Source organism: Podarcis muralis, chromosome 1, assembly GCF_964188315.1.
Source record: "Podarcis muralis chromosome 1, rPodMur119.hap1.1, whole genome shotgun sequence".
NCBI lineage: Eukaryota > Metazoa > Chordata > Lepidosauria > Squamata > Lacertidae > Podarcis > Podarcis muralis.
The window spans coordinates 90,794,249-90,816,593 of NC_135655.1; the positions used below are offsets into that span (position 1 = coordinate 90,794,249).

The window sequence follows — 22,345 nt, forward strand, 5'->3', positions numbered from 1 at the left end:
GAAGCTAACAGAAAACAGACGCAAAAACTTCCAGTCTTGTCCTCATAATTGCAGCAGAGGAGACACACACATGCACAAGGTCATATAAGTTGGCTTCTGTCACAACAAGCCATCATATTATGGTTCACTGTAATGTCCAAATACAGCCTCGCTAAATTGAACAATGGAAGGAATTTGCCTAAATACCAGTACTAGAAAAAGGAGGTAAGCATTATAAGGAAGTAAATAAGGAGCAAGAAAAGCAACAAACTCACACATTGGTTGTAAACACTCCATAGATCAAATCTTGTTCAGGTAGATAAAATGTGCTTTGCAGTTCATTGTAGTAGAAAGGGATTTCACCAGAACGGGAGCAGTTCAGCCGAGCCTTCATAAATGTTGTCCATGTGTCCTCCAATAAAAATCTCCCCCCAATGTCGTTTTTGCAAACCCTTCCCACGCGAGAATAGACAGTTTTCCCACAGTCATGTTCTACAGCATTCTCACGGAAAAAGAAGTAAGTGAACAAACCAATGTCATAGGCAGCAATGAAGTTGGGCTCTGGAGAAAAATAAAGCCATAAAAAGCAATGAGATTTACATAGAAAGGGTTGGATTTACACAGCCTGTGGGGATAAAAGTTCAGGAGTGATCAGAGGATGAGAAAGAGGAAAACAAACCTCTTTTTTTCCTTTTTTACAACATCCAAGAAACAGGAGAACACAATAGGCTTGTTTTTATGGGCACATTCATCATTTGATGACTACATCATCAAGAGAAGACCATGAAACCATGTGAGGGGGCTGCAGGGTCCATAGACTAATTCCACCCCAAGCTGAAGCTGCGCACCATAGCCATGCCCTCTGGTACATATGTGGAGCTTTTTGTCATGTTGGCATGTACAGAGAAGTGTTTCTGCACATGCCAATGGAAGAAAAAGCTCCACATGCGTACCGGTGTACAAAAGTAGAACTCCTCAGCGCAAGGAGATACCCTAATTGGAGATTAACATGCATAGTATTCTTTTGCACAGGAGCTGAACACGTTGGTTATGTGATTGCTTTTCCACTCTGTGCAGCTGTGATAAGAACCTAGCCCACAGTGCCCCACAAATGTCCTTTCAACAAGTGGGGAAGTTTCATGTGAATGTGAGTACCCATACACTTCTGAAATGGTACACACATGGAATGCTTATTTTAAGATGATGCCTGCTACAAAACACATGTACATTATCTAAACACAAAAAATATTACTTCAGAAATAGTTTTTATCCAAGTGTAAATTTAGTAAACTGACTAATGAATCAATTAATCAACAAAAACTCTTATGATTAAAATAAGCTGTCTTGAATTGGATTGCCTAGTTATTATTCTTCCTGTCTAATTTTTTACAAGTGGGGGGCTGTGTGTGTGTGTGTGTGTGTGTGTGTGTAGAAAGGGAGAATTCAGTCATGTGATTCCTCACTCACAGTCTGAAATGGCATATATTCCAGAAGCAGTTTTACCACCTCATCTGCCTTTTGTACTGATTGACTACTTTGAGCTACAGGGATGGTCAATACTATACGTATTTTCAAAAATACAACAAAAGAGGGAGGAGTGGGAAGAGGAACATCAACTGTTATTTCCTAAAATAGTCAGGTGCCTCAAGGACTGAGGCTAATTGATACTGTGATTAAATGGTGGGGAGCAGCACACTGTCCATTTTCCAGCAATCTGCCAATTTCCTTTGCTGCAACTAATACATGTCACGGTCAGATACAAGATCCTGGGACCAGTAATGTTCCTGCAGTTCACATATTTTCCCCAAGTTTTCTACACACTAGAGCTGGGCTTATCCCAAGTGCCTCCCATGTTTTTAGGCCTAGGAGCACATCTTAGAAACTGCTGTGGGCACCACAAAATACCCATCTACAGAAAAAAGGTAATGCTCAGAACCTCCCTCTCCAAACAGACAAAACACTAGCACACACCACAAAACTATGTGCTAGCGCTGAGGGGCAGCAAACTGTGGGCCCAACTCTGTCCTCTTAGTGGAAGAACAGAATTTGAGGCATAAATATATAAACAGCATACAGCAGTGATTATTGTATAAAATGACAATTCAAGAGAAACCTTTTGGAAATTAATTTACACTGCTAATACTAGACTTGGACCACCTCCTCCACTGCCTATTTCTCCCTCTTTCATCCCACCCTGGTGCTTGAGAGCATGCTGTGCATCCCCATGTGCTCTGAGTGTGCATGGAGGTACCTGCTTAAAGACTCAGCTGACAGACCATACAGGTAACGGCTGTACAGCAGCTAAACAGGTGGACAGACAAAGCCTACAGGGAAAGGGAAAACTGCAGGTAGGGTTATTTGCTTGTCAGCTGGAGCTGTGCTGAATTATGATGAATGGAAATCCCCCTGAAGGTACGGAGAGATACGTTACTATGCAGGAGGCAGCATTCACCTGGGTTTAAGCAGTATTTCCAGCAGAGAAAGCTCCCTGCGATGTCAGCCTTGGAGGAAGGGACATCGCAGGAGTATCCAAGTATGTATTGTTTTTTTCCGTCAACTAATTAATTGACCAACCACTGAGCTCATCAAAACAAGAACAAAACAAACCTTTTAAGTCATTTTGCAAGATTCCTTGACCTAATGCAGGTGTGAAAGATATCTTCACCCATCCCTCACTGTGAAATGTATTGATGGCATTGCGGCAAAGTGCGTTTTTAAAGGCACCAGCACTAGTTTACTGTCTCGCTGAATTTGGCCAACTGCAATAATCCACTGACATCTGGCTGTTGTCATTAAAGCCATTCCTTACACTTGAGAATGAACCATTTTCTGTAGGTAATATCTCTATATCACCCCATAGATTAAAGTCTATGTGCAAACATCCCAAAGAACAAAAGAGCAGCAAAGTAAGGTATGTATTGATGGCAGTGCATCCCCAAATCCCAAAATGGCTCTAGATTATGGTTTGTAGTACATGCTTTCACTACTGAATGTCCCCTGCAGCAGAAAGTAATACTGGGGCCCTGTGAGGATTCTGCTGGCTGCGTGAGAAAGCAAACTAAAGGGTACACTTTCTCTGAATCCCTTCCTCCTCCCATGAGAATTTGTACTAATGATTAAGACTGGAATTTTGAAGTCATGAATTCCAAAGGAATCTTGATGCATTTAAAATGGGGCTATTCTGCAACATGCTAAGTTCTGCTTTCCGATAATGCTTTCTGAGTGACTCTATACTATACGTTAGCCTTTGAATAACAGGGAAGCTTTTTGTGTGTGTGTGGCCTAAAAGTAAGAAATGCCCAACAACAGGGCAAAATAATTACAATATAAGGTAAGAAGAGGGGTTCAGGACTATATCTACATAAAGTAGTATTTTTTTTTTATTCAAATCATATGTGGCCAACTCATTAACAAGAAACTTGTTTTATTTTTATGAGATCTGATTATTATTATTATTATTATTATTATTATTATTATTATTATTATTAATTTTATTATTTATACCCAGCCCATCTGGCTGGGTTTCCCCAGCCACTCTGGGCAGCTCCCAACAGAATAATAATAAAGCGATAAAACATCAAACATGTTTCCCTAAACAGGACTGCCTTCAGATGTTTTCTAAAAGTCAGATAGTTGTTTATTTCCTTGACATCTGATGGGAGGGCATTCCACAGGGCGGGCACCATTACCGAGAAGGCCCTTTGCCTGGTTCTCTGTAGCTTCACTTCTCGCAGTGAGGGAACTGCCAGAAGGTCCTCGGAGCTGGACCTCAGTGTCCGGGCGGAACAATGGGGGTGGAGACGCTCCTTCAGGTATACTGGGCCATTTAGGGCTTTAAAGCTCAGCACCAACACTTTGAATTGTGCTCGGAAACGTACGGTTTAGCAGTGAGATTTATGCAAGGGTTATTGTCTGGGACTTGCTTTCAAGTAGATTCTGTTTGTTGCTAGCATGGTAGCCGGAAGGGCTAATCTTGTCTTTCTCATCTGACACAGGCTTTTCCATCTCTTCCTTACACCACTTCTGGCCAGTGTGAGGGGCTGCATTTGGGCAAACAATCAGGGCAAATCCAAACCAGGAATTCTGGTAAGAAATGGTGTTCAGCTTCTGGATCCCTGATGTACCTGAAAGCCTCAGTTACAGTAACAGGTAAGAACACCTTTCACCAACTCCCATCTAGTGAGAAGGCTGGAATCTGATCAATTTGATAAGGCCTAGTGATTGCCATTAAACGGGATTGTTTTTATTGCTTATTTTAATTATAGACATTCATATTACAATGTCTAAGTCAAAACAATATATAAATTAATAAAATCTTCCTCCTCCTCTTGTGGCTGCACTACAGTACTCTGCATGGCAGAGGTGGGGAGACTCCAGCCCGTGGGTCAGATTTGGCCTGCCAGGCCTCCCCATTTAGCCCATAAGGTCATTTCCCCCAAATCATGTCCACCTACCACATCCTCTTGCAGTACACATTATGCCATATGTGAAGTCTGGCTTAGGGTAGAAATGCATCTGCTTCTCCTGCAGAAAGCAGGAAACCCACACACAGAAATGCATCCACTTTCCATTTTAAGTCAAAGTTGCTGAAGTGAGCTTTTGTCCAAGTTCTCAATAGATAAGTATTCACATCCAAAATCCAGTATTCACCAAAATAAACAGAAACACACTACAAACTCATTCATCTGAAGGGGCTGTGGAAGAGCTGGAGGAAGAGGCTGGCTACTTAAAATATTTAGTCTGCCTTATCCCTGTATGAGTTGGTAGATAAATATATTGTGGACACATCCCCTGAATGTAGATAGCTACATATTTTAGGTAAATGAATTTTATCTTCATTATGAGATAAGAAAAAAAATGTCATTTCCCAAGGCTGCCCAGCTGGTCTTAATGATCTCTATTTCCCAGAGTGCTCTTACCATTAAGCCACTTGGAGTTGTATTGTGCTGTTCTAAGAGGTGGGACATTCCCAAGGCTGCGGTAAATAGCAGGATCTCGTCCAGAGAAATCAATGACCGTTGCAGCATACAGTTCTCCCTGCGATGTGATCACTGCTGTTGAGTTGTGCCGGGGGTCATAGGGACAGCGGGCTACCCCATTTATTTTCTCAATGATTTTGCTAAGATTTCCCACCTGTATGTAAAAAGCAATGGAAGAGAAAAGGGTGATGAGAACAGTTTGACAGATAACACAGTTGGCCAAGCAATACTTTCGTGTTTTTGCAACCCCACAGATCCCTATAGGTTAAATTAGCAAACCTGGATCATGCTAAGTGCACCAAAGGCAAGGTAAAAAATAGCTTTTTCTGAGCTAGCATAGCTAAGCATACCATGCCTGTATTCTTTGCACAGAGGTAAATGCTATCCCTGTGGAACTGGGTGTATTCTTTTCAGAAAACTTAAATCCAACTGAATCTAGGCTTTAGGGAGACTGGGCAGCAAGGGAATTCCTCAGCACCAGAGTAATGCTGGCAGATATCTACTTTATAGCTGACTCTAGTTCCCAAGTGGAAGCTTGCACACTGATTTGCTGGCCATGTCAAGTCATCAGAAGCATCTCATCACTATATTATTGTTACCTTCATAATGCCCTTCCATGTACTCTGCATACTAGTCCTGCTCCTCTAAGTTATAGTGACCACGGTCCACCTGTTTCAAGGCCCTCTTCACATGATCTGACATGAAGCTCATGCTTTCCTTCGGAAGGTTTTAGATATTTGAGGAAAGACGGGGGGGGGGGCAAGGTAAGTCTCCCTGGTTCCCCAAAAGCGTGAGTTCTCTTGGGTTGCTGAGACTCACAAGAGGGTCTTTGCTGAAGTTCTTAGGAAATGGCCAGATTTGCATGGCAGAAGGCGGTCCTTCAGATTTCCAGGTCCAGAAGCATGAATGGCTTTAGAAGGTCATCACCAGCACTTTGAATTGGACCAGGAAACAAATTAGAAGTCAGTGCCATTGCTTCAATGGGGGAGTTATTCTCCCAGTATGTGGCTGTTGAATTCTGGACCAAATGTAGCTTACAGGCTTACTCTTCATAGGCAGTCTTACACACAGCACATTACAGGAACCCTGAGGCCTGAGAACATGCAGCCTCCAGAAATGAACATATCTGATGCACTAGCCTGAGCTACATCCAGGATAAAATCCAAACCCATAGCAACCCTTCAACTATAAAACTGCAGTCTTAGTAACTTAATTCCATGCATTACTGCATTTGACCAGCCTTCCATTTTGCTGTTTGCTGTGGTGACTAGCAGGCTTATAAACACAGTGCAATGCTATGTGATCTTCATGCCATCTGCTTCCATCTTAAAATGTTAACTGGCCTTTCAGTGCAGAAGAGAGAAATGCACATGACTGGAGCAAATGGAAAATAGCTGAAAATAGGCAACCACTTTCTTCCATCCTGAAGGCTATCACCTTTTGTGTATAAATTGATAGGTGCGAAAGTGGCACTGTCACCTCAGAACAAAGTCATTTGATTGCATCACCTTCAGTCCTACCATAAATGTATTGTGCCTGCAGACACTTAAAAAAGAGCTATGGTTTAGTAACCAACAACATGCTCTTCAACCAAAAAAACTCAGTCAGAGAGCTTGATAGTATTTCTGCACAAGATGCTTAAGCAATAGCTGCGAGTCAGAACCCAGAGTTCTAGGTTAAATAGTGCATTGTGTATAAAATCTTTTCATCACTGCAGAAACTTTACTGCTCAGTGATAACCTCAACCTACCATAATGTATAATGTCCCCAACATATATTGTTATTTCTCCTCCTCTTCTCTTGTATGCCTATACATCTATCAGAATTCGTTTAGAACAAGTGGAAGCTGCAATGAAATGCTGCAGCAGGGAATGCTCCTGTTAACAGTCAGCCACACTCTCCTCCATCATACCTCATTCTATTCCTTTCACTTGGTTCTTCCTTCCCTCCACCTTCCCAGCCAAGAGTAAGTCACCTTTCAGACATGACTGTGTATACTCACTTCTCACTTGGCTGTTTTAGGAGTCCCGTCCCCCCCGCTTTAGTCCCCACCCCCCACCCCCCAGAAGATTACTTAGGGATATTATCAAGAAGAAGAAAATTCCTAAGCCAAAATGAAAGAGTAAGAGGAGCCAAAGGAGAATGTAACATGTTTTGGTGAGGAAGGAACAAACAACTGAAGAGGGGCCAGCAGCCTATTTCCTGTAACAGCTACTCCTTCCTTTGTCCACTAGAGGCGCAGGCAAGCACAACCCAGTGATGCTACACAGGCAAGTAAAACTGAGGCCTTTACATTTCCCATCTCATTTACCTACTGTCAGGGGACTGCCATCGGAACAGGGGAGGGAGGCAGGGGGACCGTTGGGATACAGAGAGCCTCCGAAACTCCTGAGGAGCAGTTCCTCTTCCAGCGGTGGGGAAAGCCACACCTCCAGTGGAGAAGAGAGGGAAGGGGCCAGCCAAGCGAGGAAAGGGCTCGAGGATGCTGCTGAGAGTCCCAGCGCCTCACCTCACCAGGCTGGCCTGGAGGGACACACGCCACTTCCACCGCCCAGCTTGCGCAGAGAGGTGAAACGCAAGGAGGAGGCTTGGGGTGCCGAAGTTCTTATGTTGGGGGAGAAGCCAGAAGGGGCCACTCCCAGATTCTGCAAGTGACTAAGATGGACATGAACTTTGTAGATCTGCACTGTAAATAGTTTGCACAATAAAACCTGTAAAAGACAGGTCGGAGTCCTGCCTGGTTACTCACAAGCAACCACCATCAGCATCTGACAACCTACAGTCGTTCTTTTTCATCCTGCTCTCTGATTCATCCTTAAAGAGAAGAGGCACAACTTACCTGTCTGCTGGAACACACTGGTGAAAAAGCATTGGTACCACAAGTGAAAACTTTCTTTCCATACACAATCAGGACACGAACATAGTTCTGACATTCCTCCTGAAACGAAAAACAGAAAAACACATTTCCAAGAAAGAGTAACAGCCTGTGCTTAATATGAGTGAACACTCCCCAGGGCTTAGTCCAGACTCTGTTTCTGATGTCATGCTTTAGTCCTGGAAAATGTGACTTGGAAATAAAGACTAGTGTGTCTCTGAGCACATGTCAAGTCCATTTCACTGATATAACTAAGCTTCACAGAGGATAATTTCCAGAGAGACTGGCCTTGGCACCTATAATTGTTGAAATTCAAACATCAAGTCCCTATGTTCATAAATCTGCTCTTAATGTGATCAGGGAACATTATATTCAAATATGGTGTGCCTAGTGTCATGTATGTGACTTCCCTCAGTCAAGCCTTATGCTGGTAGTGACTACCAAAAAGCAGAAGATAGCCAAAACTTTAAGCATCTGCTTTAATGGAAAGCACAGCCCTTTCAAAAGTCTTATAATCCCAAAGGTACAAGGAGCACAAAGCAGGTGTGGAACTACAGTTACTGACAACTATTTTTGGTGAGGATTTAAAAAGCTTACCTAACAAGGCTAAGATAATCAACCATTTGACAATGAAGTTGTTCAATGAGTAGCGGGGTTAAGTTAAGACCATAATAAAATAAATGGAGCCCTGATGATCAGGCAAAAAGCTCACCCTGTTCTCACAGTAGCCAACCAGATGCCTATGTAAAGCCAACAAGTAGGACCACAGTGCAATGGCACTTTCCTCACCTGTCCTTCCCAGCACCTAGTTTTCAGAGGCACACTGCTTCCAATAGTGAAGGCAGAATATGGCCATGATGGTTTGCAGCCATCAATAGCCTTTCCTCCATGAATTTGTCAAATCTTCTTTTAAAGGATTAAAATTGGAAAGAGTCAGGTTGCAGTGAATGTAAACATAATACAAGAAGTCTTTGCTGAAGCGTTTGTTATAATTCAGCACTAAGCAATCTGGAAAATGAACCTTCATAAAACTAACAATCCATGTGTAATATATTCTATAAAACGTAATTAGATTATTGGCAAACTGGGGTGGGAGACAACATATGACTCAATCACCTGGAAAAAAAATATTCAGTATATTTCGTTCATAATGATCAATACCTTTGTCTGATTGTCACTTTCACCATCTGGAAACTGGAACTTAATATATCGGCTAAATTCAAGCAACATGGACACAAAACTATGGTGATGCTTAGTCCACTGCAGAATGGGATGACATTTGTTAAATTACAAGTGGGGCTGCTCCCACTGCCTACATAAAAGGCAAGAGAGAAGCACTGCTTCCCATCCAGCCCATAAACAGCAATAGAGCCATACAGTGACTTTGGTATGGATATTACTCTCCCCAATACATAAGAGTTAGATAGCTTGAGAAAAAACTATGCCTTTTCCTCCTTCCCCTAGAGAAGTGATGGCCAGACTTGGCCCTCCAGCTGTTTGGGGACTACAACTACCATCATCCCTAGCTAGCAGGACCAGTGGTCAGGGAAGATGGGCCACCTACCGTAAGAGGCTACAGTATTTTGGGTTACAGTTCTAATTTTTAAAATTCATTCTCTGATGTACTGCAGCTTGGACAAAACTATTATAAATTGGAAGCACCAGCCTCTTTCCTCTTGAGCAAAAACTTTATTTCTACATCCCATGTCACAAGCCTGCCTGGTGGCAAACATTTCCTGGGAGATGTTGTTTCGGCATATCAGGAATGCAAAAGCACTCCAAATCACCTTGGTGGGAAAGAAAGATCCCACTCTTTCATTTGTGATATGGAAACCAACTCATTGAAAGGCTATCCATAACAAATGGCATCATAGCGTTGCCTATGTACAAGGCACCATACGTGCTTGGTGTTTGGGGATGTATTTATCAAGGATACGGAGAGACTCTATTGTGCAGATAGCGGGATCTGAACCACCAGAGCTGGCCGAGGGAGCATTCAGAATGAGCATGTCAAGACCACAATGTTCCTTGGAGATGCTTCACATGCCTCACTTTTCAATTCCATTATGTCTTGATCAGATACCCAGGGATCAGATTTGAAATACCTCTCAGCCTGGAAGCAAGACTTCAGCTGTGGTGATTCAGCTCATAATCTTCCAGAAATAGATAAACTGTGGGTTATTGTACATTGGCCTATCAGATGGAGCCTTAAGAAACAAAGGCTCTGAGCTGAATTCTGTGATCTCACCCTTCTGGCTCTCCCCCAGCTACACTGTAAGAGAGTAAACTTATCAACTCGGCCAAGAAAGGTTTAGCATGGCCCCTTTCCCTGATGTGTTTGTATACTACCTACAGAGAGCTTTTTATACAGAGGTAAGCAATAATAAAACCACAGTTCACCTCCACCTGTATTCTGAAATGTCACAATGTATAATTTTACCACCTCAGTCTACCAGCTTATTCTGCATTAACAGCACTGTTTGCTGTAGAAAATACATTTACCCATGCTGGGCAACACATATCGCATTTGAATCATGTGGCCTGCCTCTATGCATGGCAGGAATCTAAGGCATAAGTGCAGAATGCGCTGGCGGTCAGATGCTTGCAAATGAAATCCAGTTAAATTGGTATCTGGCACCTGATTCAAAGGCAAATCTGCCTGCATATAAATCAACAGAACAGGTAAAGTTTCATTTACACACCTACTATCACTTTTAAATCTGGTCTTGTCAAATATTTTCAGTCTTTGTAGGTGTCCTTCAGGCAAAAAGCTCAGAAGAAGCATTTTTGGCTGAATTACACATGAAGAAGCAGGATTTATGATGATTTTGCTTGGTCTACTTCACCAAAGGAAAGCACAACACATCCCAAAACTAAGCAGTAAGGAAAGGGATCTGTTAAAAGACTTATTTTGAGTCAAACCATAGCTTCAAGGTTTCTAGAGCCTAAAATCTGATTTTTGCATCTCAAGATTCTTACATTTAAATCAGGGGTCAGCAAACGTTTTCAGCCATGGGCCGGTCCACTGCCCCTCAGACCATGTGGTAGGCAGGACTATATTTTGAAGGGTAAAAAAGGACGAATTCCTATGCCCCACAAATAACCCAGAGATGCATTTTAAATAAAAGGACACATTCTACTCATGTAAAAACACACTGATTCCCGGACTGTCAGCGGGTCAGATTTAGAAGGCGATTGGGTCTGATCCAGGCCCCGGGCCTTAGTTTGCTACCCATGATTTAAATGAACCCCCTAGAACTTAATGGGGTGCATTTAGTAAACTATTAAATAAATTCCAATATATATACTTAATTAACATTTACAAAATTTCTCCTTCTTGTCCTACAGATGTATATTTCAACTAATAACTGTGCTTGATATAAAAAGAAAACTTGGTTCACAGGAGCACAGGAAGCTATTTCAAACGAGACCATATCAAGCCCACAATCCATCTACCTCTACTCCCATCACCATTGGGCTAGGCTGGCTAGAGCTGATGGGACTTGAAGTTCAGCAGCATCTAGAGAGCCACAGGTTTCCTATCCTTGGTCTGTACGCTCCTTTCATTTATTAACTTCACTATTATCACAAAATAAACGTTTTTAAAAGCTCTCAATAGCTCATGGCAAAATATATCCTAGAGAAATGGCAACGAATTATGACCCCTTAACCTCAGGTTTTTGGCCGACAATCCAGTGCAGGCAGCATTTGCGTTAGCTGTTCATATGGGACCAAAGATACAAAAAAACCTCAGCAGGAAATACATGGCAGGAGAAAGAAAGGTCCCCTGCGACTGCATAAAAGCCAACCGGGAAAACAGGACCTGAAACATATAAAGGCAGTCCACCTCCTAACATGCCAGGAAATTATTTCCAATGGGCTTTCTGCAACAAGCATTTTGTTACCAGACAGCTAGAGTCCATGGTTTTCCAATAGCATCATAAGAAAGCAACCTGGTTACAGACTGTATTTGGAAGTCTGGTGACTGGGGCGGAAGGAAAAGCAAAGGAAAAAAGAAAAAGAGAAAGAGAAAAAGAAAAAGAAAAAGAAAAAAAGAAAGCTCTGCTCCAGCCTGCCTTTTCAAAGAAATTTCATTCAGGACTGCAGGGAGACGATTGTAATGTGTTTGCTGCCGCCTGTCCTAATTTTCTTTGAACACCTTGCAGGCTGCAAAACACTGTTATTAACACGCTCTCAGATATTTATATTTATTTCTTTAGACAAACAATTTCATTAATCAGTTTTGCCCAGCATCCCAGCCAAGCTGTCTTCTCCTGGCGTGCAGAAGATACCAAACAGGATTTACTAATGATTTTCTGTCTCTTGTTTGTTTTTAATGTCTGCAAGATTCTTTATTGCCAAGACTTACAAACCATTTTTACGGAAGACAGAGAGGACTTATACTGCATTCCGCAGGGAAAGAATGAAGGAAATAAGCTCAACCATTTGGAAAAGGTACGGCATTGTCCTTTCTGTCTAGGGCAATTTTTTTGTCAAGCTATGTCCTGGGGAACCTTCCCAAGCCAAGAAAACAAATGAAATCTCCATGTGTAACTAAGACAAAGCAAACATACAGAGGCTTACACAGCTCGCTTGCATAACCAGGGCTGGGACTATCCAAATCAGTAGGAAAGGGACTCAGCAGGATAGCACTAACATCAGCATTGGAAAGGCTATCTAAACACATGGAAGGCGGCAGGTGCAGTCTGGAAAAGGACTAGGACAGGTAGGGTTAGTGGAGTGTTGCACAAGAGAGCTTAAAGCAAAAGATGCAGTTCAAAAGGTTAGTTACATCCTGGCTGGACTACTGTAACATGCCCCACATAGGGCTGCCTTTGAAAAGTGTTCAGAAGCTTCAGATGGCCCAAAATGCTGCACTCAGACAGCTGACTGGGGCTCACGACAGGAAGCATGTCACTCCCTTGTTAAAACAGTTTCACTGGCTATTGGTTTGCTTCTAGCCATAATTCGAAGTGCTGGTTATGACCTATAAAGCCCTGTATGGCTTGGGCCCAGGCTACCTGAAAGATAATTAAGTTCCTATACAAAACTGCCCAGGCCAGCTAGGCGATTATGTGAATCCCCTTAACACATTTCTAATTAGGACCTAGTAACTGTGGGTAGCATAGTTGGAATAGGACCTAAGTCACCAAGCAACCTCTGAGCTAGAAGATATTGGCAGGACCAAGCAGGAGAAGATATTGGGTGAATAATGCCTGTAGGCTGCCACTTAAGCATCTCAGACTGTGTTCCCATTACCAGGTAAAAATGCAGTTAACACACTCTTTTACTCAACTCAGATCCAAGCCGGATTGGGTGGGGGAAATGCATCAAAACATAGTATTTCATAAGATTTGGCTGGATAGATAGGGATCGTGGCTGACATTGTGTGAGCAGTGCTCCCAAACCAGTGGTGGAAGTACCATGGATGCAGAGTGAGCTGGAGCATGGACACAGCTTTAGTTACAGAAAGGTGCTCTTCTGCAGTTACAGTAAAAACAAAGAAGGCTCATGTTGCTGAGCTCCAGACATCTGATGCTGAACACTGTAAGAAATTCTGGCTTTAGCATCATCTATTCTGCAGTAAACCACACTCCTAGCCTGACACCATTCTGTTCCATGACCTGCAACAAATTGTACCACCTCCAGAAGTAAACAATCTTAAATTCTCATGGAATAATTGTACTGTGGGTCATAAGGAACTACCAGCGTTTTATATATACGTATTTCACATATGTTATGGTAGCATCATATCAGACTTCTGACATCAGATGTTTTGTTGTGAACATTCCCAAGTGGTATAAAAATCAGTTAACTATGGCTGTATGCAGGGGGGGGGGGTAGGTGGTGAACATACCTCAGTTTTTCCTTTACTCTGACATGATCTCCTGGTGTCTTCATCTGAACCCCATTCTGTCGCCTGGGGAACCAAAACAGAGAAAAGTTATATAACGGTACCATGCACTATTGTTTTGTTTTTTGGGGGGCAGCTCTCATTTGAAGACACAGGGGAATATCTAAAAGTGAGCTACACCAGCCAATTTGCAGCAGCAGACATTGTGGTAGATTCTCTTTTTTGCATCACTCTTACAGAGTGCAAAGAAGAAGCAATCAATAAAGGAGATAAACCCTCTAGGGGCCGAGGCATAAATCATACGAACATCGGAAAGAATGGTTTCTACATGTTCATATAAATGCAACAACACTTTATAATTCAGCCTTAACTAGCTCAAACTTTAGCTCAAACTTTTCCAAAGGACTTCATTCATATGAAAATCCCAAGAATGGAGAATGTTCTGAAATCTCAACACATTTCCATCATTCATGCTGCATTTATCATAGCGTTGTGTGTGCTTTGTCTTGGGTGCCCAGGGCCAAGCCTAGAGCTAAGAAATCCATGATCAAGGTCTTCCATGTTTGAATTTGAAATTAATAACAGATGCAGGAGTTGAAGAGGGGAATTTAGTCCCTTCTCCCTGTATGACCTCCCTGATTAAAATCAACCATCCCCAAAGTTCCTCTTTGTCTTGAGTGAAAAACTTCCAAGTACCCACCTAGTACCTCTAGGTATCTTCCATGGGGCAAAAAACCAAAACAAACAAACAAACAAACAAAAGCTGGTAGTGGGTTGTTGTTGTTGTTTTGTATAGTTTCAAACAGGAAAATAGTTCACAGGGAAAGGATTAAACCCCACAGAGTTCCCCAGCCACTACTAATTTTTATTTAAAAATGCATGAGATCCTGGATTAAGGCTCCCTCCTACATCTCATTTGTTTTGCCCCTCAGACAAATATATACCTCCAGTTTAGTTCTGGGCTCACATTCAGTTATGACCAAAGTAGCTGTGGCTGAGTTCTAGCACTGGCCACTTATAAGTAAGTGGGGAGCTGTGGCTGGCTAACACTCTCCAACAATTTGACCAGTTCATAGAAAACAAACACATACTTTATCCAACACAGTGGACAGCACATGACATGGAGAAGCATGAAAAGTTCAGTGGGTGGCTGAGATCATTACAGAGAATCACCATATCAATCACTAATCTTTAGGAGCTCACTTACACCTTCCTCTACACTCCTTAACATTACAGGATTTTCTCTCCTCTGTTACCTTTCCAGTTCCAATTTTACAGGGCGACTTATTTTAAATGTATTATGACCTAAACTATTTCACTTATTGAATTTGTATCCTATTTCTCTCCCAGAGAGCCCAGGATGGTATATAAGGCGATCATCCCATCTGGAACAAAAGCAAACAAATCTCCATGCAGTAGCTTAGGCTGAGAAAAAGTGCCATAATGAATGGCTAAGCAGATATTTGAATCCAGCCATCATAACATAGCAGAGATAGTCACCTCCTGCTCTTATTTACATATTTACCTTGAAAATAATAAACTGCAGAGAAACCCAACATACAGGGTATAAGCTTGTTCTTACTATGATTGAGCATCAGTCTAGAATCAGGGGAGCTGTACCTAAGCCAAGAATTGGTTAAGTAACCATCTTTTCATTTGAACTAATAACACAATGCTGAACTGAAGAATAATCTCAAAGTGTGCTGGGGAGAATTATCTGCTGCTTCACATTCTGGAATTGAACCTAGCATCCCGCCATTTTAAACTAGGGAAAAATAAATGAATGTTTCTTATAAGCCTCCTTTGCGCATGTTTGTCTCCATTTATAATTTGCGGAGTTTATAGCTAACTGAGGATTGATATAAGAAGCAGCCAAGATGGGAATGGCCATAAGAGAGACTCAAGCTGCAGGAATGGGGGGTAGATAAGGTTGTCTGAAGGTGGGTGGCATGTGGGTGCAGGCATATGTGACTGCACAAGTGAGATTAGGAACAGACTTTGCAGGGCAAATGTTCACATTGGGAGTGTTACACTACGGTAGTCATATTACTTAACTTCCATTTCGTTTGGCTGTAAATCTTAATTTTTATGGCAGTTTACTCTTTCCATTAAACAAGATACTATGAGCAAAAAGGGGAATATTAAATAGAGGTATTATTTTCTGGTTTGATGTTTTCTGTTTCTTTTCTTCTTTTATATTGAGCTTTGGGTGCAAATTATGCAAACTGAGATTTTCTGTAAAGTTAAGCAAAATGAGAGTTTATGACAAGTTAACTCTGTTAATACTCTTTGTACAGTATGTCAAAATGACATTTCATAAATAAGGAGTTTGAATACCCCAAATAATGAAGTCCCAATGACTTACAGGACTTCGCTATTCTGTAAGAATTTACATTGAAAGCACAACATAATTACAGTGAACAAACAGGCACGCTTAAACAAATTTATTTTGAAAAGCCACCTAAACTGCCCTGTGAACCTAAGAAGCCATTCTCCCCTGAAATATTATTATCTGCCATTAGCACAAACTGGGCCATTGGCCGCATCTAATAACAGTTTGGGGTTTGGACCTGTGTTTTAGAAAACACATTCTCATTCTTTCCCCTCCTCCCTTTCTTTCTTTTTTAATTAATGAAAGCAGAACCTAGGCCCAGTCTCATGATGTTACACCATAGCTTAGTGTTTTGTTTGAGCACACCCAATCATTTCATTCTAGAAACAAAATTTCCCTAAACTTAAAAACAGGACAAAAATCCATCTCATGTCATATTGAGGAGAACAAATGTTCCACCTCACCATATTCCACCCCCATACATACAACTAAAGCAGAAAGAAGATTAAATACTAAAGTTTTTCACATAGTCGTATCTGTTGCCAGAAAGATGCAATGTTTTCTAACCTCACATCAATTTTTGACAAGCTAAAAGGAAAAACAAAACCCACTCTAACAACCTCCAGACATGAGATGGCTTCTCTTCCCATTTCAGAAACACCCAGATACATTCTCCATTACTAGCCGAGTTTAGCTTGACAACACTTGACAGGACAAAATGAAACAAGATTTTATGTTATTGTTTTTACTTTCAGCAACCAATACAACTCAGAAGGTAAATACTCTGGCCTCTCTGGGAACTGTACTGATGGAAGTTAGTGGACTCTGTAGAATATATAAGTATACACACAAACACCTAAGTTCATATCAAAGAATGGCATTCCCATGGCTGTGTGAGAGCAACACTGTCCTTAAATTCGTCTAACATCAGCAAGTAGCACAGTGAGATCTGTTGATAATAGAAACCATTGACAACAGAGAAAATTATGGGAACATGTTGCTGGTGACTGCTCCATTAGTCAATTCAGCTTTAATTATAGTCAAGGGGGCAATTAAGCAGAAAGGAAGGGCAAGCTATGTTTTACTAGGCCTCTGAATATGCCTGGGGTATGTTGAGAGGGAAACGGACAAAGACTAAGAAACCCTGGTACTCTAGAGGAAAATTAATGCTGCTGGCAAAACGGCCTGATGAATCTTGCCCCTAATAATGATCTAACACACACTGACACAATTCCTCAGATCTCTTTCTCCACAACGTACTAGTATGGCACGCAAACTTCCTCCCTTTCCTTCAAAAGTCACCTCCTATCTACATTTCCTTCATGAAAAACATTAATCTCCCTTCATTAACTGTTCTCCTTTGGCTGCCATCTTTCCTCTCCCAGTTTTAGTATCTTTCTTTATGTTCCTCCAAGAAGACAGCTTGACACTGCTGTACTTCTTTATGGGCTCCTGCAGATCCAGTGAACCTTTACATCACAATTGTGTAATAAAGCTTTTGACAACCTCATTTCCCAACCCTTTCGACGCACTGAAAGTTCCCGTTAGGTCCCCTCAAGAATCTTAGCTTGAAAGATACGCTTCAACCAGCCTTTTATGTCAGCAGAAATCATTTTATAAAATGTGACGACACTATTAGCACCACTATCACTTAATGTTTGCTTATTTAATGCCAACTGCATGGTAAATTGAAAACCTCATGAACAGGAACTATGACATTCCTTTTATGTACAGAGTCTCAAGTACAACAGATAAGACCAAAGAGACAGAGTGATCTTAATAAAGGAGTACTGATGCTCCAGGAGAAGGCTGATGAAATACATCCAAGAACATAGAAAAATTAAACGGCAAAGTTACATACAGAACTAGTCAGTGTACTTTAAATGCTGGAATGCAAGAAAATTAAAAATCGAGCACACTTGCCCCTACAACACCAGTACTCTTGTGGTGGTACCTGTGAAAAGGGGGTGTTCTGGGGGGTGGATCACCATACAGTGACAGATCCCCTCCCATCAGTCCTGATATTTTTTCCCCAGAAAAGAAAACATCAGCCCTAAAAAGGAGGTGAAAATGGAGTGGGGAAATTCCACCCTACCTTCCACTCCACTGGTGCCCAGGTATTTGTTGGATCTTCCACATGGGATAAACCCTCTTCCCTTTCTCCCCCACCCCACCCATTTTCAATTGCTCTGCTAGCTCAGTACTGCGGCATGAAGCAATGAAAGGAATAACACAATATATGTGACAATTGAATGCAAATATTTATTTGAAATATTTATCACTAGCCTATTAGCCAAAGTTCTCAAGGCAACTGGCAATATATTTAAAACAAAACAAACCAGACAATTGTGATGTAAACATGCGCAGGATTATGAAGAAAGCTAGAGAGTTCCAGAAAAAACATCTACTTCTGCTTCATTGACTATGCAAAAGTTTTTGACTTTGTCGACCACGGCAAACTATAGCAAATTCTTAAAGAAATGGGAGTGCCTGATCACCTCATCTGTCTCCTGAGAAATCTCTGTGGGACAAGAAGCTACAGTTAGAACTGGATATGGAACAACTGATTGGTTCAAAATTGGGAATGGAGTACGTCAAGGCTGTATATTGTCTCCCTGCTTATTTAACTTATATGCAGAATTCATCATGCGAAAGGCTGGGCTGGATGAATCCCAAGCCGGAATTAAGACTAATCGCTGAAGAATTGATGCTTTTGAATTATGGTGCTGGAGGAGACTCTTGAGAGTCCCATGGACTGCAAGAAGATCAAACCTATCCATTCTTAAGGAAATCAGCCCTGAGTGCTCACCGGAAGGACAGATCTTGAAGCTGAGGCTCCAATACTTTGGCCACCTCATGAGAAGAGAAGACTCCCTGGAAAAGACCCTGATGTTGGGAAAGATGGAGGGCACAAGGAGAAGGGGACGACAGAGGACGAGATGGTTGGACAGTGTTCTCGAAGCTACCAGCATGAGTTTGACCAAACGGCGGGAGGTAGTGGAAGACAGGAGTGCCTGGCGTGCTCTGGTCCAGGGGGTCACGAAGAGTCGGAGACAACTAAATGACTAAACAACAACAACAACAACAACAACTCTTCACTTGTGACAGTAGGCACTGGAGGGCTGTGTGGGCCTCAGCCATAGCCCTCACTATGAGTGGGAAGGCAGGCAAGCAAACCAGACAAGCCAACCCTTCCTTCTTCTTAACTTCAACACTGCCACCAAACGAATATATTTCATTTCCCTCAGGCTACACTCACTAAACAGTCCCTATAACTTCCTGTACATTAGCTGGCCCAACATACTCCCTATACTGGCTAAAGCACTGAGGCATGGAGTAAACAACAAGACCTCAGACCAACTTTTTCCAAGACAAATTACGCTTTTACATAAAGTTTTAGTAAGGCAATAAGATAAACAGTCTGAGAAAACGATTTTACAAGATCAATCCATTGTACAGTTTGAGTAAACAAGCAGATAAATGCTTCCACCTACACCAGTTCGACACAATTTTTCTAACCGAGTCAATACTTATCAATTTGCATCCCTCACTTCAGCTTCTGAGCCCTTCTAGTTCCTTCTGTCTGCATCTCTTCAAGTATCTGACTCTCAACTATCTGACTTGCCCAATTTTCTAGCTTAATTTATATCGAATACATTTTCATTCCGCCCGCCCCTAACTCTTCCAGCCAATCAGGAAAGTATACTGCAAGCTATACTTTCATTTCCCCCCCTCTACTGCCAGTTTCCTAGGCTGAAACTTTGGCCCTTTAGGGCAGAACCTCCTGAACAAAACATCCCCTTAAACATTCAACCTTTGATCTTCTAACCCTCCTATACAGGAGGACCTTTAAGCGGCGGGGGGGGGGGGCGGCAATTTTTTAACCAACAACTGCAGTGCCCCATAGGGAGGCTGCATTTGCTCAAGGGGAACCTTCTGGAGTGTGGGGGCAAACCAGTAGTGGATGGGGCCTGAGGCAAAAGTGGGTATAGTAGTGGATGTGATTCTTATCTTTGTACAGTAGGCCACACATAAATCCAAGATTTCTAAACACACAGACACCTTTCCATCCTCCATCCAGGCAAAGAATAGATCACTATCACAGTTCAAGGACACTTTCCAGTCAGACAGCAGCACTCAATAATGGTCTGGAGTGGGACCAGTGCAGGTGCAACTTGGAGAGTGGGGCATGGCCAGGCCCAGATAGAGCTGTCTGAAGGTCCACATTTGGCCCTGGTTCTGTGCCTCCCAACACCCACCTTTAAGAAAAATACAACTATTTTAAAGCCCAAGTTTTACAACTAAAACCCACACTCAAAGTGACTGGAAATCCACAGAGGCAAATGTGGTAGAAGCCGCCCTCAGATATTACAATGTGTATACTTTAGCTACAATTTATTAAATTAGTATTTTTATGGGAAAATGTGCTTCAAAATCTTGATTTTATGTAGTAATTCATGAATCATATGGTCACTGTCAGTCACCAAGCTTTGGATCAACTTCAGACTTATCCATCACTGATGGATAAATGATGTGGCTGCCTCAGCCTTTGTCAGAAGATTTTTTATAGCTTCTTTTTGTCATAATGTCAATAGTATTTTGGGTCACTTCGCCTTATCTGGTGTTTTAAACAAGTTGTCATTAAAGATAGCCTTTATATAGCTATAAGAGTAGAGACAGAGTCCTTGATTCAAATGTCATGGACACCAACTAGCCTACTGAAAAAATGAAGCTTACTGGTACTAGACTGAATTCTTGAAGGCTACAGCTTATATTAATGGATAAGACACAGGGCTGAAGATTCCTGAGGAAGAACTAGCCTGATCCCTTGGCATACCTGATTCTAGTCTTGCCTAGGGGAAAGGACTGGGAGAATAGCGACCTGTATCGGTATCAAGGACCTAAACTCAATACAGTGGTACCTCAGGTTAAGAACTTAATTCGTTCCGGAGATCCATTCTTAACCTGAAACTGTTCTTAACCTGAAGCACCACTTTAGCTAATGGGGCCTCCCGCTGCCGCTGCGCCACTGCTGCACGATTTCTGTTCTCATCCTGAAGCAAAGTTCTTAACCTGAGGTAATATTTCTGGGTTAGCGGAGTCTGTAACCTGAAGTGTCTGTAACCCGAGGTACCACTGTAAAGCTGAAGTTCCTGAACTTTTGACTATCTTGTCCTTAACTGGGGCTCCCATTTGGGCCTGTTCCCAACAAGACTCATGGATCGTAGGGCCTCCAAGGTGCCCCTCCTGCAAACAGGCTCACAATAGATGCTTTTTGTTTTATTTGTTTGGTTCTTCACATACACAGCCCAACCTCTCTCTCTCTCTCTCTCTACACACACACACACACACACACACACACACACACGCCCACATGCATATACCATTCATAGCTGGAGGAAGAAGAGGAGAGGACAGAGGGTGAAGAAAGAACTGTGAGTGGAAGGGGGCACCTTTCCCATCCTCCAGACCCTCTGGGAAACTCAAAAAAAGTGCTGCATCTGGAACTGGATGTAGAGAGTGCAGCTGCATGGGACACAGTTATGGGTTGCCTAAGGAAGTACCATCCACCTTGGGTCTGCCCATAAAAAGCAAGCCTAGAGTGAAAGACCATTGTGTCCAATAACTCTTCTTGTGAGACTTTTGTGGGTGGGCTGATAATTTGTTTGGACTCTGAGTAAGAACCCAGAGGCTAAAGAGAACCCAGAGGCTCTTTAGCTAAATGACAGATTGTGACTACTTTGTACAGATAAGAAATTGACATGAATTAAAGGGAAACTCTTAAGGGAAGTTTCTGGTAAATAATGGAAACGGAGAAAATGGCAGAAAGGATCATCAATAAAGTGAAGGGGAAGTCAAGGAAAGGCTTACTTGGTAACATGCTCCAAAGCAAGATAACATGTCCTATTTGGTAGTATTCCTCATCTATGAATACTTATAGAATTACAAGGAGAAAAGGGACTTTCTGGGGTCAGGTTTACACTCAGATGGAGCTACCTAGTAGCAAATAAGCAGAGCATAAACCACTTGCATCAGACTATCTGCATTCATTTGTATCGCTGCCACCGATACAACCTTGCATTACATCTGGTTCTACCAAGTTCAACAGCAGTTCACAATTAATTCAGCTCTGTGTTTGTGCCAGCCTGAATAAGCATCTAGACAACTCCTGTTGGGCTTCATTTTGCTAGATGAATTGATTTTGACCAATATTAAGAAGGTGGGGGGGGGGAGAGAAGCTGTAAGAAAACAAGATGTGTTTCTGACTTAATCTGGAAAATGAAGACCTAGCTTCAATTCCTGAATTCTTTAATTACAAAGCCACC

The 22,345-nt window shown here is 42.0% G+C and overlaps 1 protein-coding gene across 11 annotated transcripts in view; it reads right to left on the reverse strand.

The window, feature by feature from the left end:
- SEMA5B (semaphorin 5B) overlaps window positions 1–22,345 on the reverse strand; it is a 358,315-nt gene that overhangs the window by 94,800 nt on the left and 241,170 nt on the right. For all 11 annotated transcript variants that reach the window (XM_077934877.1, XM_077934909.1, XM_077934914.1 and 8 more), the window contains 4 exons: window positions 13,691–13,753; window positions 7,798–7,896; window positions 4,899–5,112; window positions 255–540 (listed from right to left, as the gene is read on the reverse strand). In XM_077934877.1, the coding sequence (XP_077791003.1) occupies window positions 255–540; window positions 4,899–5,112; window positions 7,798–7,896; window positions 13,691–13,753 (662 nt within the window). The remainder of the gene's footprint in view (window positions 1–254; window positions 541–4,898; window positions 5,113–7,797; window positions 7,897–13,690; window positions 13,754–22,345) is intronic.